Source organism: Elephantulus edwardii, unplaced genomic scaffold (assembly GCF_000299155.1).
Source record: "Elephantulus edwardii isolate Elephantulus edwardi_28Jun2011 unplaced genomic scaffold, EleEdw1.0 scaffold00116, whole genome shotgun sequence".
Classification (NCBI taxonomy): domain Eukaryota; kingdom Metazoa; phylum Chordata; class Mammalia; order Macroscelidea; family Macroscelididae; genus Elephantulus; species Elephantulus edwardii.
The window spans coordinates 3,963,109-3,974,378 of NW_006399866.1; the positions used below are offsets into that span (position 1 = coordinate 3,963,109).

Consider the following 11,270-nt stretch of genomic DNA (forward strand, 5'->3'; position numbering starts at 1 on the left):
ACTGGATAAATTATGTATATTGTATTGAAACAGATGAGGGAAAGAACAGATTAGAAGTGATATATGATTGAGTATTATGGTTAGCACAGGAATCCAGAATTAAGGTTGCATAGAGAAGTGTACTCAGGGGGTAGGGTGGGGGTGAAGGGACGTGGGAATTGTATACTAATGAAGGCATTTTTTTCTTTTTTTTTCCCTCTCTTCAGAGGGGGAAGCGAGCTGGTGGGGAGGGGTGGGAAGGGAGAAAATTGTGGCAATGAATGAATGGAAATCCAAAACCTCTGTAATAAAAAAAAAATTAAAAATTATAAAAAAAAGAATAACCTAGATTGTATGAAACAATGTGAATAGAGGAATGTGTGAAACGCAAAGTGTATAAATGAAACATAATGTATACAGACCAACATAAAATAAAAATAACTATTAAAAAAACACCTGGGGGTTGTCTCAAAATGTAGATTCTGATTTAGTGTATCTGAGCAATTATCAGTAAGAAATCAAATTAGAACAGCTATAGCTTTTATATTTTATTTAAGTGAAAACTATCTTGGAGAAGGTGAAAGAAACCAAGCTGGGATTCTGAAGCTCCGTCTGACACACTTTGGGCATGTGGCCTGCACATCATGCTCAGAAGGGTAGAGGGACCGCACAGGAGAGTAAGACCCTGGATGAGATGGATCCAGTAACTGGGGCAATGTGGGTAGGTGTATAGGAGTCAGTGAGACTGGCACAGGATAGGGCAGGCTTCAGAGCTGTTCTACATAGGATCGCTATGACTCACAGGTGATTGATGACCCTTAACAACAACTGGATTTTCATAGAATTAACAAGTTTAAAGCACTTGTTTGGAGACAAACTCGTCAGTGTAAATTCCACAAACATTACAACAGACTGCTTCTTTATCTTCCAGTGCTGCCCTGGCCTCCTTACCTGTGGAACCTTTGCACTTCATGGGCACTGCCTAAGAGCTGGCTACGCTCCTCAGCTAGCTGCTGCAGGGACCGCCAACGCTCATTTAGCTCCTGCAAAATGACAACCAAGTGTCAGCTATGCGTAATCCCTCTTCTGTCATATCTATACAGAAGATGACTTTGGGGGAAATGCTAAAAAATATGGAAGCATAACAGGAAATGTTATCTAACATATGTTAGAACACATACAATTTTCTGTTTCCAACATTTCTGGCTGCAAGAATTAGCATACAACCATAGCAAAATAGTAGATTCTGAATTAAGCCAAAGTTTGTCACACCCTGTAGCTTGGACACTCCACAAGCATTGGTTAAGAAACCGCCTTTAACAGCAGGAAGCACAACTGAATTGTCCACTCTCAACTCCAAACTGGGTGCCTGACATATATTAAGTGCTTCATAAACAATTATTAATAAATAGCAAAAATTCTTCTCCTTCTAAGCACTTAACATCACTACATCACCCAACACAAGTCTAAAAATGTTGGCTTGCCAGAGGACCTTAAACAGAAGGTGGCAAATCTCCCTTAGGTTCAGGAAGAGTGGTATTTGAAGGGAAGAAAAGCCTTCATTGTTTTCTTAAGAATATGACCCTGGCAGATCTAAGCCCTACTGGAAACCAAAGGGAAGACAATTTTATTGAATAGTATTAAATTTTTTCAAAATGGAAAACATCAATGATGGTTGGGAAGGGACATAGGTGAGGACCCAAGATAGAAAGTATAATAGAGACTATTTCTCCAAGATTAAAAAAATTCTATTATTTCCAAGAAATAACTTGCAAATTCTTGATCAGGAAAGGTAACCAACACACTCTGCATGAAGAATCACTGTTCCTGGGAAACTGCTGGCCCTAGAAGAGTTAAAAGTGCTACAACAAAATAGGTCAAGAGTTTAAAAAAAAAAGAGTTCCAATACAAATAGCAAGAGAGGGGTGGAGAAAAGAGAGAAAAGGAGCAAAAATTGTTCATTGTATCTTACCTTGATAGAATTAAAGGTGGCCACAGTGTGAACCATCAGGCGAGCAGACTACAGAGGGAGGAAAGCAAAGAGCAAAACGAATCAAGAGTCTGCCAATTAGGAGACAGAATTTTGAGATGTAAGTGATATCACTTAGCTCCCAATTGTGACCCAAAATTATCATCGTGAAGGGATGCTGCCAAATTCTAAGCAGGAGCATTATTATTATAATTGATCAAAAGAAACAACATTCCAAATGCTCATTCAGACCCAGTTCCCAGATTAATTTTTTCTAGTAAGTATTGAAAAAAAGTGGTAAAAAAACCACAGTTAAGACTGCTGAAACAGATCGGGGGTAAAAAAAGGTCAAAGATAATAATTAATGCTCTTTTCTTGACAGTGCCACAGGAACATTCAGTTTAGTAAGTTTTGGCAGCAGAGAATGATTATAATATTAAATGTATCAGGAATCAATTTAATCTTCATTTACTATTATGATTATTTATGTTGTCCATTTCAACAGTGTTTTTTTGAACTAAGACCTCACCAGGTGAAAAAGAAAAACCAGTGAAATCAGTTTTCTTCCCAGTATCATCATTTCTTAAAATGTCTCATGGGATCTTGGGCCCCCTCCTATTTATATATGGAAGAAACTGCTCTTAGGAGACATTCTAACAATCATAATCCTTCTTTTATGTAAAGGAAGGAGAGCCAAAGTTTGTGCACAGTCAATCACAGTTCTCAAGCGATTCTGGTGAGCATCTCAGCTGACATTTTCAGTCAGTGTGGTTGTGTACAGAGCTCAGCAGATACTCAATGTCTCCAATCCTTTTCAGAATGTCAATAAAGACATCTAAAATATTTTTTTACTGTTTTTTAAAATTTTAAATAATTTTTTTAAAATAACTTTAATGAACATTTACAGAGATTTTGGATTTCCATTCATTCATTGCTGCATAAAAGATATTTCTTGAAAACCACTAGATGCCACCAAAAAAACTGTTGGAAGATCTGACAGGTTAAGGCTGTTGCCTACTTTTATCATCCATAATCAAATTCTGCTATATGAAAAAAATCCTAAAATTGAGACCAAGGAGAAAAGCTGAATCAGAGGAAAAAATTATTGTCCACTCCAATCTGGAAACATTATTTAAAGAGCAAAACTACTAAGAGCTAGGCTGAATGAAAAAAGCAAAAAAACTTCAGAAATAACATTATTTTCACGTCAGACAAGATGACCAAGTATAGATTTGGGAGGTTTGTTGGTATCTGTGGCATGCAGTTTCTTTTGAATTTAGGTTTTTGTACTTTCTTTGTACTTCAGAAAGATGTACTTTTATTCCTCAACATCTGAATCAGGAGAAAAGATGCTAGAATTGAAATGTAAGCAAATAGCTTCAAAATAGTAGTATTTCACATTAAAAATCCAACTATGCAAGCAAAACTCAATTTCTTTACTTTCTATCTTCATTTAGCCCATCTTTTATTCCTCCCATTTACAATTCTCCTTAAGAAATGGAGTCTTCAGGGAGCTCTGGTGGCCTAGTGGCAAGAAGCTGCACTGCAATCACAGAGATACAAGGTTCAAATCCACTAGATGCTCTGCTGGAGAAGGAGGAGCAATCTCTTCCTGTACCAGTCAGATCCGATTTGATGGTACACACAAAATAATAAAATTAAAAAAACAAACAAACAAAAAACCAGAAGTGGAGTCTTCTAAGTCTTAGGCAAGAAAAAGTGGTCATGCATATGATGAATAGAAAGTTTACTATTATCACCCTCCGTGATATTCCCTTTCATGTTCTTGTTTAAGTCATACCATGTCCATCTGGAACACACTGCTATTGCAAGACAATATTTGACCATGAAGTGCTAACCCCACAGGGTTCTCTGGCATAGAGGAGAATAATATATGTCACTTAACAGTGGGGTTGCTGCCATGCTCATTTAAGTGCAGTGAATTACTTAATGTGGCCCTTCTGGCCCGAGTCATTGGGACTCCTATATAATGACTGGCTGGGATTACACAAATAATATGTTTGGGCCCACCAAGGGCAATTAGCTAGCTTGGTGATAATGCAAGAAAGGTGCACTGAAATCTTGTGAGGATAAAATCAGGCAAATAAGAACCTTAATAAGTGGACTGGTCAGTTTCATCAACCTACTAGGCTTAAGCAGAAGCAGGAGGGAAGCTGTTACACAGAAGAGGATGGTGCAGCAGCAAGAACAACAGGAGGATGAGACACCAGAACTAGGAGACAGCTTTGGCGGACCCAGAAAGCTACCACTTGGCCAAGAAACCCACAGGAGGTAGAGGGCAAGATGTTCTGACTAAAGAACTGCATACTCAATTGCCCCTTCCCTTCCAAGGTGATTCTGACCGCAACTGTTAGACATTATAAAGTAACATAGCAGTTTGGAAAAGCTGGACATCTTTAACCTCTACCTCACAGGAAATAGCTCAGTTCATTTTTATTAAAGAAATTATTCATTTACCACACGTGGAGTAGAGCATAGTAAGCTGCATGCCTATCTAGTGGTTTGAAACTATCAGGTCCTCTGAGGGAGAAAGATGGGCACTCTCTTCCCATTCTATTTACAGACCTGGAAAACCTGCTGGAGAGTCAGCTATGAGTCAGTTTTGACTCAACAGCAATGACTTTTGACTTAAATGAAAATGCCAACTTCATGAATCAATTCCAATTCATAGCAACCCTGTAGGGCAAAGAAGAAACGTCCTCATAGGGGTTCTGAGGCTGTAATCTTAGTAGGACATGTCTTTTCCACCATGGAACAAATAGTGGATTTGAACCATTAACCTTTTGGTCAGCAGTTCTTATTCTTACTGTGTACCGTCGAGTTGGAACTAATCATATCTGACCCTGCAGTATTTTTTCGGAGGCGGTTAACTGCATAGGAGGAGAATGCCCATCCTTTTCCCTTAGAGTAGCTAGTGAATTCAAACCAAGTGCCTTTGGGTTGGCAGTGCAGATCCTTACCCCTAGGCCACCAGAGCTCCTTTAGTTGTACTGAATACTTATATATGACCACTTTGCTTGTGTACATAAAGCACCACATTTCTTTTTTTTTCAAATTAATAGAATTTTTCCCCCACATTTCAAGATATAGCAGATTGAAAGAAAATGCTAGGGTCAAAAAGAAAGTGCAAACAAGTGTAGGAATGACCAGAGGCCCAAACAAGCATAACACCGAGGAAGACATAAAATATGTTTATGTTTCCACACAACTCTGAAAATTTATAAAGAAATCCTTACCTTCCATGGAGAGGCTGTCTTGGAATCACCTTCATCCTAATTAAAGAGAGGAGGAGTTTAGCAGCACAAAGCAAAGCAGTGCTCCATCTTTCCTCTTTTTAATGCCTCAATATTTGCCCAGCAGAAGTACATAGATAAATAAACCAAAGCAACATTTTTCTCTCCATACTTTAGAGCTTATCTTTGACTGCTAGTAAGCTGCATGACTGGTTGAGAGATTAATAAGAAAAATTCCAATTTTCTATTTTAGTAAAATTGGTGAGGATAAGAAAATTGAGTAACAAATTACCAACTTTTCTTATCATACTCATAGAGGCTTCCAAGAAGGAATAATACACCTAAATATTAAGTATGAAATAAATTTTAGAAAATTGAATGGATGAAAAAGATCTTTCAGAAAATAGCAAATTTAAAGTTTTCAGTATTTCTTTTCTAAAGGGTTTTAGACTTTGATTGTATAGTCTTCCCAAGATCTAATCCTTCTCATGTTCAAGTTCCACATGGAGCTCCTGGGACTTACTTTGGGCATCATGCCATACACCTCCTACAGGGAGAAAGGGAAACCCGAGTTATTACATACCACTCAGTAATACTTAGTCCTTAATATCAAATTCAGAAACTCAAAATCACAAAAATGCACATAAAAATATTAGCACTTCCTTTAAAGAGGTCTATTAGACCAAATAAGTCTATGTGGAGCAATACAGTCATGCTGCATTTTATTGTACTTTACAGATACTACATTAAAAAAAAATCCACCCAAACAAAACTGAAGTTGTGTGGCAACTTTGTCTTGAGTCACTCTTCCAACAATATGTGCTTACTTTGTGTCTCGGTGGCACATTTTGGCAATTCTTACAGTATCTCAAACTTAATGTTACTGCATTATCTACAGTGTTGTGTAAACATAACTTTTATATGTACTAAGAAAAAAACTGGGGGTGGGCAGGGAGGAAACTGCAACAATGAAATAGGGAAAAAAAAAAGAACAAAGAACTGGTGCTTATCTTATTGTGATGTTCACCTTACTACGATGGTCTAAAACAGAATCCGTACTATCTGAGATATGGCTACATAAATTTAAACAATAAAAAAAATATACAAATGTATAACCAATGGGCTTACGGAAAAGATAGAAGTTCTTTTTCTCCACCTTATTAAAGCAAGGAATGTTGGCCTTGGGTAGCCAGTGGAACTGGCCTTATACCTCAGCCAGAATTTTGGACTACTAATGAAACAAAGCTGCTACCTTAGGGCAATGTAGGCTCACTAAGGTAGAGACACCCACCTGCTGCTGTACTGCCTGAACTTCCTCTGCCATTAGACCTTCAGACTCCAGGTCTTCAGCCACTTTGTTAATGTCCTTCAAACGTGACTCATTTGCCTTCAGATCCTAGAGTAAATGTCACAAAAGCAAATCAAAGGAGGCAGACAGATTCACAAACCCTATTTTTAAATGACAGTTCTATCAATTTCCAGTTTACAGGCTATAAATTGTTTCATGTTTCTTTTTTAATCCTTGGCAATTACTTAAATTTAGGGAAATACAGTGATTACTACTAAGAAAGAAAAGAGTATAGAGAGTATTGTATGTGAAATTTAATTAACTTTAGATACAGAAGCACTATGCTGGTCATACTTTTCATACTTTGGGCATGCAGCTAGGTGAGTCTATTCCCTGGAAAGGAACATCATACTTCGGAAGATGGATGGTCTGCGAAGGGGAAGATCTCCAATGAGGTGGATAGATATAGTGACCTCAGCATTGAGCTCGAGTATGTCACAGATGATGAGGATGGCAAAAGATAGGTCAGGGTTCAGGTTGGCTGTTCAGAGGGTCACTATAAGTCATCCTCTACTCAATGGAACCTAAACCACCACCACTCTGGTCAAATGGAGTTGGCTTTTTTTAAAAAAAAATATGGAACGCTTCACGAATTTGCGTGTCATCCTTGCGCAGGGGCCATGCTATTCTTCTCTGTATCGTTCCAATTTTAGTATATGTGCTGCCAAAGCAAGCATGGAGTTGGCCTTTTAGGGGGTTGGGGAAGCAGAAGAGGAAAATGTTTTCAAAATGTGATGGCATTTTAAAATTAAAAAAAAAAATGTGATGGCATTTTATTGCATAGCCAACAGGGTGGGAGCTCTAGTGGCACTGTCCGTAGGGAGTTATGTTGCTTTCTGGTGATTTAAAGCCATCAAGACTCTGCGGAAGAAAGGTTAGCAGTCTCAGTTCTGTGATTTACTGTTTTGGAAATGTAGGGCATGGTGCTGCTAACCCAATCGGCACACTTCTCTGGTGGTTCTAATCCACCAGCATCTCCATGGGTAGAAGATGGGCAATCTCTTCCTCTCGAGATTTAGAGCCTCTGAACACTCGCTGGAAGGTTGGCTATAGTTAGTTCTGACTCCCTGGCAATGACTCTTTTATACAAGAGAAAGTAAAAATTAACGGTTGTAAGAGTAGTTTCAAGCTTTTTAAAATTTTAGATTTAGTAAAGTACTTAAAAGAGCATGTAATTAAAACTGTACCACTTTGAAACTAAACTAGCCCAGGGAAAGTTTCCATTAAGGTAATTTAAAATGGTGAGATGTAACCTTTACAACACATTTTGATTCTAGTAATTTGTGATGAAAACCCAAAAGAATAATTTAAGAGATTTTTCCACTCAAATGCAAGACTTCCTATATACCTTTTGGAAATCATCAAACTTCTTCTGTAGCACCTCAACCTGCTCCAAGTCTGCGCCGACCTCCTCATTTGTCAGAGCAGCTTCCTTCTCATTGATCCATTGCTGTAGTTCATTCGCTTCACGGAACAACATAAACTTCTTACAACTTTTCTCCAACATGCCTTTACGCTTCTCACCCAATTCCAGAAGAGAGTGATATCTGATGTGATTCAAGAGGGTAACAAGGGGTAAGGAAGGAAATTAGTTTCCTAAACAGGTTTACACACCAGTAGGTAGGTGTCTGTCTCCCAGCAGTGGATCCAAGGGCTATGAGTTTGTAATGATGGATGCCCTAGTGACAAAGGATCAGAACCTAGATGAAGATGAAGTTACTAAGTTACACCACAGCCAAGGGGAGAAGAATACGTTGTATCCTTCACAAACACGGTGGCTGGAAGAGCCAGACACAGTCATTCCCAGGCTAATTCCATACATTTTTTTTTAAAAGCACAACCACAAATGACTAGAAACAAATATTTAGCACAGTAACAGAGTTCATGCAACTACAGCTGAGAAGTGAAATGAATTTGCTGAGCATAATGTATACAGAGATTTTATTCTTCCCCTTCTCTTATAATTCTCCAAATAGGCTCGAAGCCAGGGCAATGAGGAGTGTACTGAGTTTTGAAATAGCCTGTCTGTATTTCTGGATCAGTAGAAAATTTCTGAAATTATTTGAAAAAGTTTTAGCAGCTTCACAAGAAAAACTAGGTAGAATATACAATTATTTGTGTCATTTATTAGCTGGAAGATTTATTAAGAACCACCAAAGAATTCTCTAACCCTTGGAAACGGAAATACCAAAGACTAAATCCCTACCATGTTTGGAGACATGAAAAAACCAACTCACACTGAACTGAAAGTTGGAGAAAAAACAAAGGCTGGAAAAATCATCAAATCTAAACTTCACAAATGGGAAAAAAAAGCTAGTAAATTACCAAGAGCAGAAGTTGTTTAAGAACTATTTCATTCCCTTCCTTTTAAAGGGAATACTCTAGAATATTCTTCAGATTTTCTACTGATGGTGGCTGGTCCACCACAATGAACCAACAGGAGGAGGAGCCAACACTCTGAACACACAGGGGCACACAGAAGCAACCAATGAGATAAGCAGCCGTCAACTGGCTCCGCTTCACCAAAACCTCTCCCACACGAATGAAAGCTGCTACACAGAAACACAGTCGCTCCCACCACCTCATCTCTTTTAGATGAACAACCGGCTTCAAGAGAAGCAACAAAGGGGAAATGGACAGGTATAGCAATGGACATAGGATACTTAGCAATGCTTTCAGCCTACTCACAGTTCTTCCACCTGTTTCATACGCAGAGATACACTGCCGGCCTCCTTAGTTATGCGTGTCCTGCACAGAGGGGGCACAGCAAAAGCATGCACAAATTAGTGGTATTAATCCACAGGAATGAGAAGTGGCAACTCCGACTGTGCCATGATGGTGGATGCTTTAAGTAGGGAAAATTAAGGAGTCATTCAAAGCTATTTGCAGCAGGCCAGGGTATGAATAAAATCACAGCAAAGGAATAGCAGGAAAATTAAACTGGAGGGTTAGTTCGCTTTAAGTTTCTTGAAAAGCCTGTCATGCTTAAGGCAGTACATTTTCCTGTACTGCAAACACTGGTAATTTCAGATCAAAGCCATGGAATAAAAATTAATTACCTTTAGAAAGACATTTTACTGAGAGCTATACAAACAACTTTAGCTAAATACTTAGTCCACATTTTTGCTCTCATTATAATCCAAGCCACTGGAAAGAATACAAAGCAAAACCTTTATTCTTAACAGAAACAATTTTTAAGTGTGCAAATAAACTCCAATCTTTTAGACTCAATCAACACTGTAAAAAATTCAATTATTTTAAAACTCTAGTGGGAATGCATTTTTCTCAAGTACCCAAAGCTGCTGATTTAATAAAAAAAAAATGTGTCATGCTAATCCACCAGATGCTCTACTGGAAAAGGAGGAGCAATCTCTTCCTGTGCCAATCGGATCCGATTCAACAGTACACACCCACAAAATAATAACAAATAAATAAATAAAAATATGTCACAAATCAGGGACACACATCAATATAATTTAGGTATATGGAGAGAATACAGGTTGGTTTTTTTTTTTAAAATTCATCCTCAGAACACAAAGACAATAGTGTAGAGAAATGCTCTCTTAGCAGCCTTTTTAAAGGTGCAGAACTACAGAACATGTAAACATCCGATTCCAGGAAGCAGCTTGAATCAGAGAACAAAGGTTAAGATAATAGCTAGAAAAACACCATTCAGAAAAAGAAACTCATAAGCACAGGGGAAGAAAAGAAATGCAGTGAAACTTATCGGTAATGATGTTAGCTTTAGACAGGGCATTTTGTGGGTTAAAAATGACCCGGGGAAAGCAGGAGGAGTTTGCCCTTGAGTGCAGGTAGGCACCAGAAGAGTATTTGTTCTAGAAGCCTCAGGACACTGCCTAAACCACATGGGATGCAAAGGAAACCCCTTGCTGAGGCCTGGATCTTTGAAATCTGACCATATTGCCCTTACTGATTGTCAATCTGCTCCTGCCGCAGTGCGATGCTGCCTTGCTCCTCCAGGAGATTCTCCCGGGATGCTGACTGGGCAGGGTCCAATTTCTTCACATATGCAGCTGGCACAAAACCTTGCCGATCATTCACTTCCACTTTCCACCAGTCCTTAAAAAAGGAAAAGGGAAAAAAGGGAGAGAAGAGAAAAGGACATTTTCTTTCGTTGTTGAAGATATCCAGAGCCAAACACATTAATTCAACAATTTCTACATGTATAATTCCATGAAATGATTACATTCTTCAAGTTGTGTAAATATTCTTTTAAAATTCTTTCTTGAGAAGGGGAGAAATCAAGGATTCTGTTTGTGCATAACTGTGTGTTCAAACTAAAGAGACCTCTAAATCATTTTAAGTGAATCCCACCACAGTTAAAGTCACGCGTAAGGAATGAAATCTTGGTCCTGTCTCTTTCTGACCTGCCAAGCACTGAAAAGGTCAAGCTTAAAGAGGCAATGACTTTAGAATATGAAGGACAAAAAAAAAAAAAAAGAAAAAAAGAATATGAAGGAAAAACCTTTCTTTGTTTCAATACTATAAAACTGCCATCCAATACTGGGGCCACAAGCCACCTTTGATTATGTAAATAAATTCAATTAAAAATTGAGTTCAGTCATACTAGCCACATTCAAGTGTTTAATCATCACATGTGGCTACTATACACATATAAAGCACATAAAAGTTCTTCCGTTGGAGGCAGTCTTTGAGGCCAGGACCCACTGTCCTCCACAGATCTGTAATAAAGTACATT

The 11,270-nt window shown here is 38.3% G+C and overlaps 1 protein-coding gene across 3 annotated transcripts in view; it reads right to left on the minus strand.

Moving 5' to 3' along the window:
* SPTAN1 (spectrin, alpha, non-erythrocytic 1) overlaps positions 1-11,270 on the minus strand; it is a 63,036-nt gene that overhangs the window by 27,398 nt on the left and 24,368 nt on the right. For 2 of the 3 annotated variants that reach the window (XM_006892489.1, XM_006892490.1), the window contains exons 21-28: positions 10,482-10,630; positions 9,239-9,298; positions 7,899-8,097; positions 6,494-6,598; positions 5,726-5,749; positions 5,206-5,241; positions 1,952-1,999; positions 931-1,022 (exon numbers count right to left, since the gene is read on the minus strand). In XM_006892489.1, the coding sequence (XP_006892551.1) occupies positions 931-1,022; positions 1,952-1,999; positions 5,206-5,241; positions 5,726-5,749; positions 6,494-6,598; positions 7,899-8,097; positions 9,239-9,298; positions 10,482-10,630 (713 nt within the window). The remainder of the gene's footprint in view (positions 1-930; positions 1,023-1,951; positions 2,000-5,205; positions 5,242-5,725; positions 5,750-6,493; positions 6,599-7,898; positions 8,098-9,238; positions 9,299-10,481; positions 10,631-11,270) is intronic. The other variant, XM_006892491.1, reaches the window with a different exon arrangement.